Raw genomic sequence first — 22387 nt, forward strand, 5'->3', positions numbered from 1 at the left:
ATGGTGGTGCAGTGATCACTTTTAAGGAAAACTTGTTTCCTTACATCGAGTGTGTTGAAGTATAGTCTGCTTCGTTGCTCGGTATATTGTGGATTATGACAGGGTTATCTTTCCTGCTGTCATTTTTCTCACATAATGCTCCGTATGGAGTTTTAATTTCGTCAAGACATTAATTTTTCAAAAATAGTTGAGAAATTCATTAAGTCTCGTGTAGGAAGTTTATAGACTTCAACTACCAATAGTGCATCTTTCAACTACATGTTACAAAATAAAAAGTACAAGACTTCTAATGATAAAATTTTTTGAGGTTGGTTGCATTCCATGCCCTTGGTATTGGTTTACCACCCGTTGTTTCCAGCTTGTAGGAGCCTTTTCCCAACACTTGTGCAATCACATAGGGGCCTTCCCAATTTGGTCCCAATTTTCCTTCGTATTCTACCTTGCTTGCACTATTTAACCTTAGGACATATTCTCCTATTTTAAAGGTCGAGGGCTTTACTCTCTTGTTGTAGTAGCCTTCAATCATTCGTTTGTATGAGGCCTCCCGAATCACAGCTGCTTCTCTTCTTTCTTCAAGCAGATCCAAATTAACTCGAAGGTTTACTTCGTTATTTTCATTGTTTGCTGTTCTTTCTGTTAACACCTGTATTTCTGCGGGAAGGACGGCTTCTGTTCCATATGCAAGGCTGTATGGGGTTTCACCGTTGCTTCGTTTTGGAGTTGTTCTATGTGCCCACAGCACCAAGGGAAGTTCATCGACCCACCCCTTTCTGCATTTACCCAAGCGCTTCTCTATTCCTTTGAATATGTCTCGGTTTGTCACCTCTACCTGTCCATTACCTTAGGGATGATATACCGAGGTGAAGCTTTGCTGGATTTTCAATTGTTCGCAGAATTTTAGGAATATTCCTTCTGCGAATTGTTTTCCATTGTCCGAGACTATTTCCTGGGGGACTCCGAACCTACATACAATGTGTTCCCAGACAAATTTCTCTATCTACTTACCAGTGATTGTTGCTAACGGTTTTGCTTCGGCTCATTTGGTGAAGTAATTGATTGCTACCAGTAGGAATCTGGGGCTTCCTGGTGTATCACTGATGGGTCCGACTATGTCTATTCCCCATTTTACAAACGGCCACGCAGATGTGACAGAGATTAGCTCTTGCTTGGGTAGCCTTGGGACATTTGAGTGGATTTGACAAGACTCACAAGTTTGCAGTATCATCGTGGTGTCATGGTGCATCGTAGGCCAATACTATCCTAGTCTCATGATTTTAGCGACCACTGACCTTGGACCCGCGTGTAAACCACATATCCCTTCGTGCATCTCTTGGATGATGATAGTTGCCTGCTTTGGCTCCACACATCGAAGCCATGGGGTAAGAAAGGATCTTTGATATAATGCTCCGTTCATTATTTTGTACGAAGGTGCCTTTATCCTTATCTTCCTTGCTTCGTTTCTATCCTCTGGTAGTTTCCCTGATTCGAGATATTCCTGTAGCGGAGTCATCCATGTCACCTCATCTTCTTGTATGAGGTCATTAACTTCTTCCTCTAAGATTGATTTCTTTTCTAGCACCTCCACCAAGACTTCTTTTTCCAGGTGTTCAAATGCCAACGAAGCAAGTTTGCTCAGTGCGTCTGCCTTTTTGTTTTGACTTCTTCGAACATGCTCTATATCAAAACTTTTGAAGCTTTCGACCAGTTCTTTTGCTTTTGACAAGTATTGTTGAATGGTGGGTTGTTTTTCTTCAAAGGTGCCCTTGATCTAGTTGCACACTAGCTGTGAGTCGACGAAGGCTCGGAGGTGAAGAATTTTTAATTCGTTTTCCATTCTCAGCCCTGCTAGTAGAGCTTCGTACTCTGCTTCATTGTTGGTTGTGTCAAATTCGAAACGAAGTGCATAAGTGAACTCTTTTCCTTCCGGATTTACTAGAATTAAACCCGCACCTGATCCATCGGAACTTTATGCACCGTCGGTGTACAACTTTCATTCTTCATTTTCGATCTTTGGGTTGATGACTTGGGTTGAGTTCTTCGTGTCTTCTTCATTCACACTATCTGTTTCGGCGATGAAATCTGCTAGGACTTGTCCTTTGATTGCATGCCTGACTCGGAACTCGATGTCATGTTCTCCTAACTCAATGGCCCATTTGGCCATTCTCCCTGATTTTTTTGATTTCGAGAGCACTTGCCTGATTGGTTTGTTGGTAAGCACCACTATCTGATGTGCTTGGAAGTACCTTCGGAGTTTTCTAGCTGTGTGGACGAGTGCTAGGGTGAGATTTTCTAGCTCTGGATAGTTTAGTTCAGCTCCTTGAAGTACTCGGCTAACGAAGTATATTGGTACTTGTGTTCTTTCTCGGTCGGTAACCAATACTGTGCTGATGCACTCTTTCGAAGCTGCCAGGTATATGAAGAGTGTTTCACCTACTTCGGGTGAGGTTAAGGTAGGGAGTTTGGCGATGTATTCCTTCATTTCAACGAATGCCTTCTCCGTTTCTTCGTTCCAGACGATTTTCTTATTTCCTAAGCATTCCTTTAGAATTTTGAAAAAGGGGAGTTGTTGTAGTGACCCGAAATTTTCCATGTTTATATATATTAATTGAGATTGATATTTACATGATTAAATGTTTCCAACATGCTAAGCAATCAAACTTGTTAAGACTTGATTAATTGAAATATGTTTCATATAGACAATTGACCACCCAAGTTGACCGGCAATTCACGAACGTTAAAACTTGTAAAAACGACATGATGATATATATATATGGATATACATATGGTTAACATGAGATTATGATAAGTAAGTATCTCCATAAGTATATTAACAATGAGTTATATACATATAAACAAGACTACTAACTTAAGGATTTCAAAACGAGACATATATGTAACGATTATAGTTGTAACGACATTTAAATGTATATATATCATATTAAGATATATTAATATATCATAATATCATGATAATATAATAATTTAACATCTCATTAGATATAATAAACAATGGGTTAACAACATTAATTGAGATCGTTAACTTAAAGGTTTCAAAACAACACTTACATGTAACAACTAACGATGACTTAACGACTCAGTTAAAATGTATATACATGTAGTGTATTTAGATGTATTAAAATACTTTTGGAAGACTTTAAGACATATATCAAAACACTCATACTTAACGAAAATGGTTACAGTTACTTTCCCATTCTTTTCTTTCATCAAGAATTCTAGTCGTATTCTTACCCGTATTATACACAGCTTCAAAACGTACTTACTATGGGTATATACCAATAGGAACTAGCATGGGATTCCACTCTTGATTATGTCATGTATGACTAATCAATTTTAACTTCTACCATGAGCTAGTCAACTAACTAGAACTCCTTTTAACCCCACTCACCACTCACCAATTACCACTCATCATTCACTCCATTTCACTTACAATTCTCTTTCTAATTCTCTCTCAACACACAAACACTATTATGAACGTATTTTTCCAGTAGTTAATCATCATCTTCATCAAAAATCACTTCAAGAATCAAGCTATAATCATCATAGGAAGAACACTTCAAGAACACTTCAAAAATCCCTTCAAGTTTACTAATTTACTTCCAAGCTTTCTAATCCATTCCAAGTAATCATCTAAGATCAAGAAACCTTTGTTATATATAGTAGGTTATCTTTCTTATTCAAGGTAATATTCATATTCAAACTTTGATTCAATTTCTATAACTATAAACTATCTTAATTCGAGTAAAAATCTTACTTGAACTTGTTTTTGTGTCATGATCCTACTTCAAGAACTTTCAAGCCATCCAAGATCCTTTGAAGCTAGATCATTTCTTGTCACTTCCAGTAGGTTTACCTACTAAACTTGAGGTAGTAATGATGTTCGTAACATCATTCGATTCATATATATAAAACTATCTTATTCGAAGGTTTAAACTCGTAATCACTAGAACATAGTTTAGTTAATTCTAAACTTGTTCGCAAACAAAAGTTAATCCTTCTAACGTGACTTTTAAAATTAACTAAACACATGTTCTATATCTATATGATATGCTAACTTAATGATTTAAAACCTGGAAACACGAAAAACACCGTAAAACCGGATTTACGCCGTCGTAGTAACACCGCGGGCTATTTTGGGTTAGTTAATTAAAAACTATGATAAACTTTGATTTAAAAGTTGTTATTCTGAGAAAATGATTTTTATTATGAACATGAAACTATATCCAAAAATTATGGTTAAACTCAAAGTGGAAGTATGTTTTCTAAAATGGTCATCTAGACGTCGTTCTTTCGACTGAAATGACTACCTTTACAAAAACGACCTGTAACTTATTTTTCCGACTATAAACCTATACTTTTTCTGTTTAGATTCATAAAATAGAGTTCAATATGAAACCATAGCAATTTGATTCACTCAAAACGGATTTAAAATGAAGAAGTTATGGGTAAAACAATATTAGATAATTTTTCTCATTTTAGCTACGTGAAAATTGGCAACAAATCTATTCCAACCATAACTTAATCAACTTGTATTGTATATTATGTAATCTTGAGATACCATAGACACGTATACAATGTTTCGACCTATCATGTCGACACATCTATATATATTTCGGAACAACCATAGACACTCTATATGTGAATGTTGGAGTTAGCTATACAGGGTTGAGGTTGATTCCAAAAATATATATAGTTTGAGTTGTGATCAATACTGAGATACGTATACACTGGGTCGTGGATTGATTCAAGATAATATTTATCGATTTATTTCTGTACATCTAACTGTGGACAACTAGTCGTAGGTTACTAACGAGGACAACTGACTTAATAAACTTAAAACATCAAAATATATTAAAAGTGTTGTAAATATATTTTGAACATACTTTGATATATATGTATATATTGTTATAGGTTCGTGAATCAACCAGTGGCCAAGTCTTACTTCCCGACGAAGTAAAAATCTGTGAAAGTGAGTTATAGTCCCACTTTTAAAATCTAATATTTTGGGATGAGAATACATGCAGGTTTTATAAATGATTTACAAAATAGACACAGGTACGTGAAACTACATTCTATGGTTGAATTATCGAAATCGAATATGCCCCTTTTTATTAAGTCTGGTAATCTAAGAATTAGGGAACAGACACCCTAATTGACGCGAATCCTAAAGATAGATCTATTGGGCCTAACAAACCCCATCCAAAGTACCGGATGCTTTAGTACTTCGAAATTTATATCATATCCGAAGGGTGTCCCGGAATGATGGGGATATTCTTATATATGCATCTTGTTAATGTCGGTTACCAGGTGTTCACCATATGAATGATTTTTATCTCTATGTATGGGATGTGTATTGAAATATGAAATCTTGTGGTCTATTATTATGATTTGATATATATAGGTTAAACCTATAACTCACCAACATTTTTGTTGACGTTTTAAGCATGTTTATTCTCAGGTGATTATTAAGAGCTTCCGCTGTCGCATACTTAAATAAGGACGAGATTTGGAGTCCATGCTTGTATGATATTGTGTAAAAACTGCATTCAAGAAACTTATTTTGTTGTAACATAATTGTATTGTAAACCATTATGTAATGGTCGTGTGTAAACAGGATATTTTAGATTATCATTATTTGATAATCTACGTAAAGCTTTTTAAACCTTTATTGATGAAATAAAGGTTATGGTTTGTTTTAAAATGAATGCAGTCTTTGAAAAACGTCTCATATAGAGGTCAAAACCTCGCAACGAAATCAATTAATATGGAACGTTTTTAATCAATAAGAACGGGACCTTTCAGTTGGTATCCGAGCGTTGGTCTTAGAGAACCAGAATTTTGCATTAGTGTGTCTTATCGAGTTTGTTAGGATGCATTAGTGAGTCTGGACTTCGACCGTGGTTACTTGAAAAATGATTGCTTAACAAATTTTGTTGGAAACTATATATTTTTAACATGTGAATATTATGTAATATATTAATCTCTTAACGCGTTTGATATTATGTGATAGATGTCTACCTCTAAAACAAGTCCCATTGACTCACCTAATAATAATGAAGAGTCAAATGTAAATTAGAATGATTCATGGACTGATTCACAAGTTCCCGAAGAGGAACCGGAAGAAGAGTCGGAACCAGAAGAAGAATCGGAACCGGAAGAAGAATCGGAACCGGATGAAGAAATAGAACCGGTGGGGGAAATAATAAAACGGTTAAGTAAAAGAAAATCCTCAACCAACCGACCAAGGTTAATTATGGTCAATGGTGTTTCCGCTAAGGAAGCAAAATATTGGGAGGATTACCAATTCTCCGATGAATCGGATTCTGACGAGAATTCCGATGATGTTATAGAAATTATCCCAACTGAATTTAAAAAGGCAAAAGAAAATAATAAGGGAAATGGCATAAAAATAGAGAAATCTAATTCCAACCCCGATGAACTTTATATGTATCGTCAACCCCCGAAGTCCTTAAGTTGTAACAATGACCCGGGAACCTCTAAACCACCAGGTTTTTCTAAACCAATGTGGAAAACGACGGCTCGTATTAGGGGAACATCATATATCCCTAGAAACTTGGCAAAACGAACCAAAACCGAAGAAGAAGAAACAAGCGAGTCGGAATAAGACAGTTGTATTCGTGTGCTGTAATATATGTAATATAGTATGCTTATGCTTTATGATATATGTAAAAATTGCTTGTATTAATAAGTATTTTTTTTTTAATCTAACTCTTGTCTATTTTACAGTATAAAAACACAAAATGGATAGACAACCCAATATTTTAAGAGACCTACCCGGAGACATGATTGATGAAATCTTGTCTAGAGTCGGTCAGAATTCTTCGGCACAACTATTTAAGGCGAGATCAGTTTGTAAGACATTCGAAGAACGTTCCAAGAATGCCTTGGTTTATAAAAGGCTTTCGTTCGAAAGATGGGGGATATCACATTGGGAAATCCATAAGTTACGATGTGTTTACTTTGACGCATATATTGCGGGGAACCCAAATGCTATTTTACGCAATGGGTTAAGAAATTATTTTGACTCAATATATCCGAATATTGGACTTCGTGATTTAGAAAAAGCGGCTAACATGCAACATAAAGAAGCATGTTATGCTTACGGATTAGTAATGTTCGCTTCTCACCAAAGTGAGAACAAGAACATCGGCCTACAACTATTAAACAAAACGTTCCCACAAGTGACGGAGTCGGTAATTGGGGTAAGAAATGAGGTTTTTAGATTGTTACGGGACTGTTGGACATTACGTAACCCTCGTCCCTTTGACGACGTTACAACACGCTGTCTTATCAACGGCCATAACGGTTATGTTCCACAAGACCAAGGATGGGAAGTAGACCTAGTAAAACCAGAATGCATGACTTGTTTATGGACGTATGAATTACGTGTCTTTATTGCCTTTGCTGAACGACTTGTGTACTAGCTAGAATTATCTTCACAACTATCTTGTATCAAAGTTATTGTGTGCTATATTTCATGCTTTATGTAAAATAAGCGGTATTGTAAGTTTGTCAAATATTGTATAAAAGTTTGAACGTGAAATATTATTATAATCAGTTTTTCATATAGAATTGTAGTAGTTGAATTGTATATTAGCTACTAAGTATGAACTTAACGGGTAGGTACTACCCGAATTTAAACTTATAAAACGCTAATATGAAGAAAAAGCTTTTATAAATGAGTTCATATTATGCTACGAAATACTATTAACTACTCTTAATATTCTGTATGATTAACTTGTTCCATTTGACTATTTTGAAGGAAATGGCACCGACTACTCGACACACCGTGAATATGAATGAAGAGGAATTCCTTACTTTTCTAGCTTCAAACATAGCCGCAGTACAGGCTGCGCTACATACCAACAATAACCTTGGATCTAGCAGTACAGGAAATCGTGTAGGATGCACCTACAAAGAATTCACTGCCTGCAAACCATTGGAATTTGATGGAACCGAAGGACCGATCGGATTGAAACGGTGGACCGAGAAGGTCGAATCAGTGTTTGCCATAAGTAAGTGTACTGAAGAGGACAAAGTAAAGTACGCTACGCATACCTTCACAGGTTCTGCGTTAACATGGTGGAATACCTATCTAGAGCAAGTGGGACAAGACGATGCGTACGCACTACCATGGTCAGCATTCAAGCACTTGATGAACGAGAAGTACCGTCACATTACCGAGGTCAATAAGCTCAAGACAGAACTTAGAGGGTTACGAACCCAAGGATTTGATATTACCACGTACGAAAGACGATTCGCAGAATTGTGCCTATTGTGTCCGGGAGCATTCGAAGATGAGGAAGAGAAGATCGACGCATTTGTGAAAGGATTACCGGAAAGAATCCAAGAAGATATAAGTTCACACGAGCCAGCCTCCATACAACAGGCATGTAGAATGGCTCACAAACTAGTGAACCAGATTGAAGAAAGAATTAAAGAACAGACTGCTGAAGAGGCTAATGTGAAGCAAGTCAAAAGAAAGTGGGAGGAAAACGGTGATAAGAATCACCAATACAATAACAACAGCAATTACAACAATAATCGCAACAATTATCCCAACAATCGCAACTACAACAAACGGCCCAACAATAACAACAACAACAACAACAACAACAGCAACTACAACAATCATCCCAACAACAATAATAACCGCAACAACAACAACAATCAGAAGCAGCTATGCCAAAGGTGTGAAAAGTATCACTCGGGGTTCTGCACCAAATTTTGCAACAAGTGTAAAAGAAATGGTCATAGCGCGGCGAAGTGTGAGGTCTACGGACCAGGGGTTAATAGAACGAAAGGAACAAATGGTGTCGGAACGAGTAATGGCGGTGCAAGTAGTGTCGGAGCAAGTTATGCCAATGTAGTTTGTTATAAATGTGGAAAACCGGGCCACATTATTAGAAATTGCCCGAACCAGGAGAACACGAATTGACAAAGCCGCGGAAGAGTTTTCAATATTAATGCGGCAGAGGCACAGGAAGACCCGGAGCTTGTTACGGGTACGTTTCTTATTGACAATAAATCTGCTTACGTTTTATTTGATTCGGGTGCGGATAGAAGCTATATGAGTAGAGATTTTTGTGCTAAATTAAGTTGTCCATTGACGCCTTTGGATAGTAAATTTTTACTCGAATTAGCAAATGGTAAATTAATTTCAGCAGATAATATATGTCGGAATCGAGAAATTAAACTGGTTAGCGAAACATTTAAGATTGATTTGATACCAGTAGAGTTAGGGAGTTTTGATGTGATAATCGGTATGGACTGGTTGAAAGAAGTGAAAGCAGAGATCGTTTGTTACAAAAATGCAATTCGCATTATACGAGAAAAAGGAAAACCCTTAATGGTGTACGGAGAAAAGGGCAACACGAAGCTACATCTTATTAGTAATTTGAAGGCACAAAAACTAATAAGAAAAGTTGCTATGCTGTTCTAGCACACGTCGAGAAAGTACAAACTGAAGAAAAGAGCATCAATGATGTTCCCGTCGCAAAAGAATTTCCCGATGTATTTCCGAAAGAATTACCGGGATTACCCCCACATCGATCCGTTGAATTTCAAATAGATCTTGTACCAGGAGCTGCACCAATAGCTCGTGCTCCTTACAGACTCGCACCCAGCGAGATGAAAGAACTGCAAAGCCAATTATAAGAACTTTTAGAGCATGGTTTCATTCGACCAAGCACATCACCGTGGGGAGCTCCTGTTTTGTTTGTCAAGAAGAAAGATGGTACATTCAGGTTGTGTATCGACCACCGAGAGTTGAACAAACTTACCATCAAGAACCGCTACCCACTACCGAGAATCGACGACTTATTTGATCAACTACAAGGCTCGTCTGTTTATTCAAAGATTGACTTACGTTCCGGGTATCATCAAATGCGGGTGAAAGAAGATGATATTCCAAAGACTGCTTTCAGAACACGTTACGGTCATTACGAGTTTATGGTCATGCCATTTGGTTTAACTAATGCACCAGCTGTGTTCATGGACCTTATGAACCGAGTGTGTGGACCATACCTTGACAAGTTTGTCATTGTTTTCATTGATGACATACTTATTTACTCAAAGAATGACCAAGAACACGGTGAACATTTGAGAAAGGTGTTAGAAGTATTGAGGAAGGAAGAATTGTACGCTAAATTTTCAAAGTGTGCATTTTGGTTGGAAGAAGTTCAATTCCTAGGTCACATAGTGAACAAAAAAGGTATTAAGGTGGATCCGGCAAAGATAGAAACTGTTGAAAAGTGGGAAACCCTGAAAACTCCGAAACACATACGCCAGTTTTTAGGACTAGCTGGTTACTACAGAAGGTTCATCCAAGACTTTTCCAGAATAGCAAAACCCTTGACTGCATTAACGCATAAAGGGAAGAAATTTGAATGGAAGGATGAATAAAAGAAAGCGTTTCAGTTATTGAAGAAAAAGCTAACTACGGCACCTATATTGTCATTGCCTGAAGGGAATGATGATTTTGTGATTTATTGTGACGCATCAAAGCAAGGTCTCGGTTGTGTATTAATGCAACGAACGAAGGTGATTGCTTATGCGTCTAGACAATTGAAGATTCACGAGCAAAATTATACGACGCATGATTTGGAATTAGGCGCGGTTGTTTTTGCATTAAAGACTTGGAGGCACTACTTATATGGGGTCAAAAGTATTATATATACTGACCACAAAAGTCTTCAACACATATTTAATCAGAAACAACTGAATATGAGGCAGCGTAGGTGGATTGAATTGTTGAATGATTACGACTTTGAGATTCGTTACCACCCAGGAAAGGCAAATGTGGTAGCCGATGCCTTGAGCAGGAAGGACAGAGAACCCATTCGAGTAAAATCTATGAATATAATGATTCATAATAACCTTACAACTCAAATAAAGGAGGCGCAACAAGGAGTTTTAAAAGAAGGAAATTTAAAGGATGAAATACCCAAAGGATCGGAGCAGCATCTTAATATTCGGGAAGACGGAACCCGGTATAGGGCTGAAAGGATTTGGGTACCAAAATTTGGAGATATGAGAGAAATGGTACTTAGAGAAGCTCATAAAACCAGATACTCAATACATCCTGGAACGGGGAAGATGTACAAGGATCTCAAGAAACATTTTTGGTGGCCGGGTATGAAAGCCGATGTTGCTAAATACGTAGGAGAATGTTTGACGTGTTCTAAGGTCAAAGCTGAGCATCAGAAACCATCAGGTCTACTTCAACAACCCGAAATCCCAGAATGGAAATGGGAAAACATTACTATGGATTTCATCACTAAATTGCCAAGGACTGCAAGTGGTTTTGATACTATTTGGGTAATAGTTGATCGTCTCACCAAATCAGCACACTTCCTGCCAATAAGAGAAGATGACAAGATGGAGAAGTTAGCACGACTGTATTTGAAGGAAGTCATCTCCAGACATGGAATACCAATCTCTATTATCTCTGATAGGGATGGCAGATTTATTTCAAGATTCTGGTAGACATTACAGCAAGCATTAGGAACTCGTCTAGACATGAGTACTGCCTATCATCCACAAACTGATGGGCAGAGCGAAAGGACGATACAAACGCTTGAAGACATGCTACGAGCATGTGTTATTGATTTCGGAAACAGTTGGGATCGACATCTACCGTTAGCAGAATTTTCCTACAACAACAGCTACCATTCAAGCATTGAGATGGTGCCATTTGAAGCACTTTATGGTAGAAAGTGCAGGTCTCCGATTTGTTGGAGTGAAGTGGGGGATAGACAGATTACGGGTCCAGAGATTATACAAGAAACTACCGAGAAGATCATCCAAATTCAACAACGGTTGAAAACCGCCCAAAGTCGACAAAAGAGCTACGCTGACATTAAAAGAAAAGATATAGAATTTGAAATTGGAGAGATGGTCATGCTTAAAGTTGCACCTTGGAAAGGCGTTGTTCGATTTGGTAAACGAGGGAAATTAAATCCAAGGTATATTGGACCATTCAAGATTATTGATCGTGTCGGACCAGTAGCTTACCGACTTGAGTTACCTCAACAACTCGCGGCTGTACATAACACTTTCCACGTCTCAAATTTGAAGAAATGTTTTGCTAAAGAAGATCTCACTATTCCGTTAGATGAAATCCAAATCAACGAAAAACTCCAATTCATCGAAGAACCCGTCGAAATAATGGATCGTGAGGTTAAAAGACTTAAGCAAAACAAGATACCAATTGTTAAGGTTCGATGGAATGCTCGTAGAGGACCCGAGTTCACCTGGGAGCGTGAAGATCAGATGAAGAAGAAATACCCGCATCTATTTCCAGAAGATTCGTCAACACCTTCAACAGCTTAAAATTTCGGGACGAAATTTATTTAACGGGTAGGTACTGTAGTGACCCGAACTTTTCCATGTTTATATATATTAATTGAGATTGATATTTACATGATTAAATGTTTCCAACATGCTAAGCAATCAAACTTGTTAAGACTTGATTAATTGAAATATGTTTCATATAGACAATTGACCACCCAAGTTGACCGGCGATTCACGAACGTTAAAACTTGTAAAAACGACATGACGATATATATATGGATATACATATGGTTAACATGAGATTATGATAAGTAAGTATCTCCATAAGTATATTAACAATGAGTTATATACATATAAACAAGACTACTAACTTAAGGATTTCGAAACGAGACATATATGTAACGATTATAGTTGTAACGACATTTAAATGTATATTTATCATATTAAGATATATTAATATATCATAATATCATGATAATATAATAATTTAACATCTCATTAGATATAATAAACAATGGGTTAACAACATTAATTGAGATCGTTAACTTAAAGGTTTCAAAACAACACTTACATGTAACGACTAACGATGACTTAATGACTCAGTTAAAATGTATATACATGTAGTGTATTTAGATGTATTAAAATACTTTTGGAAGACTTCAAGACATATATCAAAACACTCATACTTAACGAAAATGGTTACAGTTACTTTCCCATTCTTTTCTTTCATCAAGAATTCTAGTCGTATTCTTACCCGTATTATACACAGCTTCAAAACGTACTTACTATGGGTATATACCAATAGGAACTAGCATGGGATTCCACTCTTGATTATGTCATGTATGACTAATCAATTTTAACTTCTACCATGAGCTAGTCAACTAACTAGAACTCCTTTTAACCCCACTCACCACTCACCAATTACCACTCATCATTCACTCCATTTCACTTCCAATTCTCTTTCAATTCTCTCTCAACACACACACACTATTATGAACGTATTTTTCCAGTAGTTAATCATCATCTTCATCAAAAATCACTTCAAGAATCAAGCTATAATCATCATAGGAAGAACACTTCAAGAACACTTCAAAAATCCCTTCAAGTTTACTAATTTACTTCCAAGCTTTCTAATCCATTCCAAGTAATCATCTAAGATCAAGAAACCTTTGTTATATATAGTAGGTTATATTTCTTATTCAAGGTAATATTCATATTCAAACTTTGATTCAATTTCTATAACTATAAACTATCTTAATTCGAGTAAAAATCTTACTTGAACTTGTTTTTGTGTCATGATCCTACTTCAAGAACTTTCAAGCCATCCAAGATCCTTTGAAGCTAGATCATTTCTTGTTACTTCCAGTAGGTTTACCTACTAAACTTGAGGTAGTAATGATGTTCGTAACATCATTCGATTCATATATATAAATATAAAACTATCTTATTCGAAGGTTTAAACTCGTAATTACTAGAACATAGTTTAGTTAATTCTAAACTTTTTCGCAAACAAAAGTTAATCCTTCTAACTTGACTCTTAAAATTAACTAAACACATGTTCTATATCTATATGATATGCTAACTTAATGATTTAAAACCCGGAAACACGAAAAACACCGTAAAACCGGATTTACGCCGTCGTAGTAACACCGCGAGCTATTTTGGGTTAGTTAATTAAAAACTATGATAAACTTTGATTTAAAAGTTGTTATTTTGAGAAAATGATTTTTATTATGAACATGAAACTATATCCAAAAATTATGGTTAAACTCAAAGTGGAAGTATGTTTTCAAAAATGGTCATCTAGACGTCGTTCTTTCGACTGAAATGACTACCTTTACAAAAACGACTTGTAACTTATTTTTCCGTCTATAAACCTATACTTTTTCTGTTTAGATTCATAAAATAGAGTTCAATATGAAACCATAGCAATTTGATTCACTCAAAACGGATTTAAAATGAAGAAGTTATGGGTAAAACAAGATTGGATAATTTTTCTCATTTTAGCTACGTGAAAATTGGTAACAAATCTATTCCAACCATAACTTAATCAACTTGTATTGTATATTATGTAATCTTGAGATACCATAGACACGTATACAATGTTTCGACCTATCATGTCGACACATCTATATATATTTCGGAACAACCATAGACACTCTATATGTGAATGTTGGAGTTAGCTATACAGGGTTGAGGTTGATTCCAAAATATATATAGTTTGAGTTGTGATCAATACTGAGATACGTATACACTGGGTCGTGGATTGATTCAAGATAATATTTATCGATTTATTTCTGTACATCTAACTGTAGACAACTAGTCGTAGGTTACTAACGAGGACAGCTGACTTAATAAACTTAAAACATCAAAATATATTAAAAGTGTTGTAAATATATTTTGAACATACTTTGATATATATGTATATATTGTTATAGGTTCCCGACGAAGTAAAAATCTGTGAAAGTGAGTTATAGTCCCACTTTTAAAATCTAATATTTTGGGATGAGAATACATGCAGGTTTTATAAATGATTTACAAAATAGACACAAGTACGTGAAACTACATTCTATGGTTGAATTATCGAAATCGAATATGCCCCTTTTTATTAAGTCTGGTAATCTAAGAATTAGGGAACAGACACCCTAATTGACGCGAATCCTAAAGATAGATCTATTGGGCCTAACAAACCCCATCCAAAGTACCGGATGCTTTAGTACTTCGAAATTTATATCAAATCCGAAGGGTGTCCCGGAATGATGGGGATATTCTTATATATGCATCTTGTTAATGTCGGTTACCAGGTGTTCACCATATGAATGATTTTTATCTCTATGTATGGGATGTGTATTGAAATATGAAATCTTGTGGTCTATTATTATGATTTGATATATATAGGTTAAACCTATAACTCACCAACATTTTTGTTGACGTTTTAAGCATGTTTATTCTCAGGTGATTATTAAGAGCTTCCGCTGTCGCATACTTAAATAAGGACGAGATTTGGAGTCCATGCTTGTATGATATTGTGTAAAAACTGCATTCAAGAAACTTATTTTGTTGTAACATAATTGTATTGTAAACCATTATGTAATGGTCGTGTGTAAACAGGATATTTTAGATTATCATTATTTGATAATCTACGTAAAGCTTTTTAAATCGTTATTGATGAAATAAAGGTTATGGTTTGTTTTAAAATAAATGCAGTCTTTGAAAAACGTCTCATATAGAGGTCAAAACCTCGCAACGAAATCAATGAATATGGAACGTTTTTAATCAATAAGAACGGGACATTTCAGTTGTTTCTCTGCTCCTCTTGATACGAATCTGCTGAGCGACGCTAGCTTCCCATTTAGGCTCTGCATGTCTTTGATGGTTGCTGGAGTCTGAAGCTGCTTTAATTTGTCCACCTTTTCTGGATTCGCCTGGATCCCCTTTCTGGTGATATAATACCCGAGGAATTTTCCTTCTTCTACGCCGAAGGAACATTTCTTCGGGTTAAGCTTCATGTTTATGGCTCGGAGCTTATCAAAAGTTTCTTGGATATCCTCTATTAAATTTTTCTCCTTCCGACTTTTGATTACCATGTCATCTACATAGGCCTCCAGATTTCTTCCCAGCTGATTATGAAAGGCTTTGTCAACCAACCTTTGATAAGTTGCCCCTGCGTTTTTTAGACCAAAGGGCATCTTTTGATAACAATAGATTCCCTTGCTTGTGAAGAAAGATGTTTTTTCTTCGTACTCTTTAGCCATTTTGATTTGATGGTATCCTTTGTAAGCGTCCAGGAAGCTTTTGTACCGGTATCCGGTGAGGGATTCGATTTTCCAGTCGATTTCGGGCAGAGGGTAGCAATCCTTGGGACAGGCTTTGTTGATGTTGGTGAAATCAATGCACATTCTCCATCCTCCATCTGATTTTTTCACCATCACAGGATTAGCAACCCATGAAGGGTATTTTGCTTCGCGAATTATTCCTGCTCTTAACAAACCTTCTACTTCTTCACAAGCTACTTCGTCCCTCTCTGGTGCTAAATTTCGCTTTTTCTGATGCACTGGTCCGAGGTGTTTATATTCATTGAGTCGATGCTCCGTTACGAAGGGCGACCCTTGTACGTTGATGGTTCGTGGTATCCTAGTCATGTCACTATTCTCCCAAGCAAATACATCCACATTGGCTTGAAGTAACTTCCGGAGCTTTTGCTTGGTGGAGGCTGGCAAGTTTTTCCATATGCTGATCTGTTGATCTTGAAACATCGGGTTTACTGATATTTTTTCTACTTGGGGATCTTCCTTCGAGTCTTCCAGGATACACTCGGTTGGCTCCTTCATTGTTTCCTTTATGGCTAAGATTACCTTGTTTCTGTCATATGTTGATGTGAGGGTTTCGATTCCTTCGTGGGTATGGAATTTGACCATTTGATGGATCGTGGATACAATTACGCCCATCTTTTTCATAGCTACCCTCCCAAGCAGGATGTTGTGTGGGGAGTTTGCTCGAACTACCACGAAATCAAGGGTTTCTGTTCTTGTCAGTGGTGGTTCCCCTATTGTGAAGTCAAGATCAATTTCTCCGATGGGCCAACATCTTTCTCCGGAGAACCCAACCAAGGGTACTCTTGGGGAACCTAACAGTGTTCTGATAGCGGGACTTAACCTTTCGAAGCAATGTTCGTACATTACGTCACAAGCACTTCCACTGTCGAGGTATATCCTTCGTACCTCTCTGTTAAAGATCCTTCCGTTTATGGTGACCGGTAGGTCCGAAGGACATATGGTATCGAGGGATGGGAATGACACTTCGCTCCATTCTCTGGTGATACGACATCTCTTTCTTTTCTTGTAGGGCTGGTATGAATCTATGTCTAGGATTGCATTTTCTGCTTCTTGCCTCGTATCCTCCATTTTCTTTTCCTGTATCCTCTCTTTCTTAGGTTCCTGAATTCCCTTTATGAGATGGGACAGTTTGCCCGACCTTACAGCCTCCTCGATGGCTGTTTTGAGATTGAAACATTCGTCTGTATCATGCCCAAAATTGTTGTGGAAGTTACAAAATTTGGTCATGTCTCTATTTCTTCCTCTGTTGGACATTTTTCCCGGGGCTTTGAACTTGTTGGCAGCTTTTTCTGTTGCTAGGATTTCCTTAGGAGTTTTCATTAACGCTCCCAAGATCTCAGCTCCGTTTTCCCTTCGATAAGGGTGGAACCTCCCCTATCCTCTTTCCTACCGTGTCTGTCTTCCCTTTTTTCCGACTTCTCCTTTCGTTTACTCATGGAGGTGTCATTTAGGACGAAGTTACCGGCTATCTCCTTAGCATCCAACCATACATATGCCTTTTCTAACAAAGCTTCATAAGTGTTCGGTAGGTCCCGACTAAGATGTTCAATGAGAGGCCTGACCCTAGATCCGTAGAGTAACCCCGAAATTCTTTGGGATTCTGGTAGGTTGGGAATTTGCTGTGTTTCATTGGTATACCTAGCGAGAAAGGCCCTAGATCCTTCGCTATCCTTTTGCTTTATCCCAAGGGCAGGCACATGATTCTTCTTGTGTCATTTTTGCTGACTAAACTTAGACCTAAATTGTCGTTTTAGGTCGTCGAAGCTAGCTACAGAGTCTTTTGGTAGGGAGTCAAACCAAACCCTAGCATCTCCCTTTAACATGTAAGAGAATGCATGGCATGCTACGGGTATGTCCCATTTGGCCATTCGTGCTGCCCCCTCGAATATATTAAGGAAATCATCCAGATCATCTTTTCCTTCGTAATAAGTTAGATGCGAAGGTATCTTCATCCCATCGAGGAATGCACAGTTTTGGATGTAGGGTACGAACGGAGTTTTTTGGTTTATCCAGAAGTTGCTGTTGGATGTGTCGGAGGGTGGTACTTGGTGGCCTTGGGTGTAACATATTCCCCCTGGGTTAGAAGGATATATCCAGGTGGTGGTCAGCTGTTGCGGTGGTTGGATCCAACTTTGGAAATAGGCGTGGTTGGTCACTGGTGGTACTGAAGCATTTGATTGGCTGCCTGCAGGGGTTATCTCTACACATGGTATGTTTGGGGTGACATGGGGATTTCCTTGGCCCCACATATATTGGTTGGGTTGTCCGAAGCTACCCAACTTGGGTGAGGTGGTGGTATATGTATATTTGGCGCTTGGGGTGTTAGGGACACAGTCGGAGCTATTGTGTTACAAGTGTAGAGGGGTGCTATAGGTATAGTTAGGGTTACCTGAGAAATATTGGGAGTTTCCCCAGAACGAGTCACAGTTTCGGCCGACGAGTTTGCTGTGGGATCCTAGGTTGTGAAGTTTGATTCGGATGCTCCATCTCTATCTCCTCATCATACTCCTCACTATCGTACGTTAGCATCCTTCTACTATGTAAGACTCCCGTGTCCCTTAGGTTCTTTATCACCGATCTGATATGATCATAATTATTCAAGACAAAGTTTTTGTCTATTAACGGTGGTGGCTCTGCAGAATGGGAGCCATGGAGGTTCGTTGAGACGAGTATAGCCGGAGTGGCGGGTGACCTGGTTAAGGTTCCCACAGTTGAGAACTCTAGTTGTGTTGAATCTGAGGCTTGTGTAATTCTGGGTGGCGTGAAGCCTGGAGGTATGTGACTGGAGTCTGCCATTGCTTCGGTTCTTGCACAACAAAATGAATAAGATGTGAGTCCCACGGATGGCGCCAATTGTTTGTACAATAACCGGCGGTTAGTATGAGTATGGGGACATACAAGTCACAGAGATTGGAATTGGGTGATTATGGTTTTGATTATGTTCGCTGGCGATTCCCCGAAGGTAACAGTCAGGAGACTGTTTTACGCCACCGAAGCAAATGGTATAACATGATTGTGTTATTATGTGTGTATGGATTGAATGTGGAATGCTTCCTGCATTCACTACAAGAAATTCGTTCTTTTGCCACGAATCCATTTGTGGCGACAGAGATTTCGCCGCAAACAACCCGCTAAACGACAAAAATTCCTCACTTCTTGACTTCTTGAGTCAAAGTTAACTTTTGTGGCGACATGTCGCCAAAAATGTCGCCGCAAACTTGATTTTCCATTTACTTTTCCTTTTTCTCAATAATAAACTGGTCAAAGTTTGAAAATATTGAATTGTGGCGACATGTCGCCACTAAAAGTCGCCGCAATTATTATATTTTTATTTATATTTCAATTAATTTTTTCTCTCCAAATTGTAAAAATTATCAAGTGGAGGGAAGGTTTCCCGCCATCCTTATTATGGCGACCAATCGCCACATTGTCGTCGTGATAAAAAAAAATTCGATTTACTTCCAATTAAATTTTTCCCATCAAACTGAAAAAGTTTACCTTGTAGCAGGAATGTTTCGCGCTAGTTCAATTGGGGCGACATGTCGCCCTGAATGTCGCCGCAATTGGTTCATATTGATTTAAGATAACAAAATGTGACGATGCTGTAACAATGGGAATGTAGTGGTGATGTAAGTCGGTGAAATGAGGAGGTGATGTAAGACGACATAATGTGATGATTATGTAAGACGGTGGAATATATTGGAATGTGGTGATGTAAGACGGTGGAATGAGAAGTTAATGTAAGTTGGTGGAATGCGGTGATGATATGCGACATTGGAATTTGGTGGTGATGTAAGGTGATGTAATGTGGTTGTTATATATGACGATTGAATGTGGTAGTATGATGTGGTAATCTAAAACGGTAAATTGTGGTGGTGATATAAGTCGGTGGAATGTGGTGGCCATGTACGACGGTGGAATGAGGTAGTGATGTAAGACGATGTAATGTGGTGAAAATGTAAGATGGTGAAATGTGATGGTTATATATGACAATGAAATATGGTGGTGATGTATGATGGTGGAATGTGGTGGTGTATGATGGTGGAATGGAGTGTTGATCTGAGACGGTGGAATAAGGTGGTGACGTAAGACGATGAAATGTGGTGGAAATGCAAGACAATAAATTGTGATGATTATGTATGACAATGAAACGTGGTGGTGTTGTGTGGCGCTGGAATGTGGTAGTGTATGACGGTGGAATGAGGTGATGATCTGAGACGGTGGAATGAGGTGATGATCTGCGATGGTGGAATGAGGTGGTTATGTATGACGATGTAATGTGGTGGTTATGAATGACAATATAATGCAGTGGTGATCTAAAAAACGGTGGATTGCGGTGGTGATGTATGACTGTGGAATTAGAGGGCGAAATGTGGTGGTGATGTAAGAAGGTGGAATTTGGTTGTAATGTATGACGTTGGAGTGAGGTGGTGATGTATGATTGTGAACGGAGGCAGTGTTGTAAGACGGTGATGTAATACGTTAGAATGTGGCGGTGATGTAAGACAATTGAATGAGGCGTTGATGTAAGACAATTGAATGAGGCGGTGATGTATGACAGTGGAATTTGGCGGCGATGTATGACAATGGAATTTGGCGGTGATGTATGATGGCGGAATGAGACAGTGATGTAAGACGGCAGAGTGTGGTGGTGATGTAAGACGATGAAATGTGATTATTATGTAAGCAGGCGGAGTTTGGCGGTGATGTATGACAGTGGAATGTGGTGGTTATATACGATAACAACCAATAGAATGATAAGAAGGACGACGACAATATATATATATATATATATATATATATATATATATATATATATATATATATATATATATATATATATTGTTGAAACACTGAATATAACCACGTTAAATTCTCGTGTTTTTATCATTCTTGCTAGCTTTACGATTTTTCACTATGTTTTCGTTTATTAGAAGTGAGTTGATAACTTGGGTTATCTAGTCTTGTTTAGGCTCACCTAGACGGGTTTCCTAACACACACACACACACACATATATGTAAATGTATATGTACATACATATATATATATATATATATATATATATATATATATATATATATATATATATATATATATATATATATATATATATATATAAGAGGGGTCAAATGAGAACTATTAAGAAATGAGAACTCTGAGAACTAAGGTAGTCGAGCAACGCCGAACAAAAATTCTTGTAGTCGAACAATTTTTATTTTTGGTCTTTTTGCTTGGTTCTACATTTTATGTAGAACACGATGTAGAACAACATGTAGAACATGATGTTCTACACATGTTCTACATCAATTTTCATCAAATTAAGTTAGGGTTTAGATTTAGGGTGGAGATTTTAGGGTTTTAGGGTTTAGATTTTAGGGTCTAGGGTTTAGATTTTAGGGTTTAGGGTTTAGATTTAGGGTTTAGAATGAGTTTTTTACACGAACGGTTTAGAGTTTAGGGTTTAGGGTTTATGGTTGAGTGTTTACTCCATAAACTCGAAACCCGAAACCCTAAACTCTAAATCAGGCTAAATAAAAAGAAAATTGATTTTGATGTAGAACGTGTGAAACTTGAACAAAAATGGTGAAATTCGAACTAATTTGAACTTGTTTATGTTTTACAAAATTATAATTAGAAGAAAATCAGGTCCAATTTGAAAAAAATTTGAAAATTCGAACGTGTTTTGCATTCTTCTGTTCTACCTTATGTGTTCTACATTGCATGTTCTACATTTTCACCAGCTCAAAAATTGCTCGACCATAAAAATTGTTCGGCCGCGTTTTCGACCAGCTCCATTTTTTGTTCATCTGTGTGTAATTTTGCTCGAATTTCAGTGTATTTGGAGTGTATTTTGAGTTTTCAGAGTTCTCACTGGATCAAGAGGTATTTGGAGTGTATATATGTATATATATATATATATATATATATATAGAGGTAGGATCAAGAGAGAAGTAACCAATCGTGGGGAAGCGGGGAGAAGATATTAGGATTTAGAAAAAAAAAGGGCTAAATTTTACTTCACAAAACATGAAGAAAAAAAACGTTAACATTTTTCATGAACAATATTATCTTGAATGTTATTTTTGTCGATCGTTTTCCCGCCAAAATAATAACATTCATCACGAAGTGTTTTTTCTAAATGTTCATATTTTCATCCAATCAATAATGTTCGTGAACAAAGTTTTTTCAAAAAGCGAATTTTTTTTTTTTGCTTCCC

The 22387-nt window shown here is 37.3% G+C and overlaps 1 protein-coding gene across 1 annotated transcript; it reads right to left on the reverse strand.

Annotated features, from left to right (window-relative positions):
• Positions 1–286: 286 nt before the first annotated feature.
• LOC139860118 (uncharacterized) lies at positions 287–17489 on the reverse strand. Its single transcript, XM_071848893.1, has 5 exons — positions 15621–17489; positions 1290–1645; positions 1064–1175; positions 841–962; positions 287–770 (listed from the first exon to the last, which is right to left on the reverse strand). Exons 1-5 carry the CDS (start codon positions 17487–17489, stop codon positions 287–289), a joined length of 2943 nt encoding a protein of 980 aa, XP_071704994.1.
• Between the last annotated feature and the right edge of the window lie 4898 nt (positions 17490–22387).

The sequence above is a fragment of the Rutidosis leptorrhynchoides genome, chromosome 7 (genome assembly GCF_046630445.1).
Source record: "Rutidosis leptorrhynchoides isolate AG116_Rl617_1_P2 chromosome 7, CSIRO_AGI_Rlap_v1, whole genome shotgun sequence".
Lineage (NCBI taxonomy): Eukaryota > Viridiplantae > Streptophyta > Magnoliopsida > Asterales > Asteraceae > Rutidosis > Rutidosis leptorrhynchoides.

Bases quoted from the DNA above. Each gene is read 5' to 3' on its own strand.
- LOC139860118 (XM_071848893.1), bottom strand. From the start codon at position 17,489: ATGAAAACTCCTAAGGAAATCCTAGCAACAGAAAAAGCTGCCAACAAG. The intron at 1,176-1,289 runs GTCAGTGGTCGC...AAATGTCCCAAG, and splicing joins GGTTTACACGCGGGTCCAAG to GCTACCCAAGCAAGAGCTAA. The intron at 963-1,063 runs GTAGCAATCAAT...CATTGTATGTAG, and splicing joins GAAGCCCCAGATTCCTACTG to GTTCGGAGTCCCCCAGGAAA.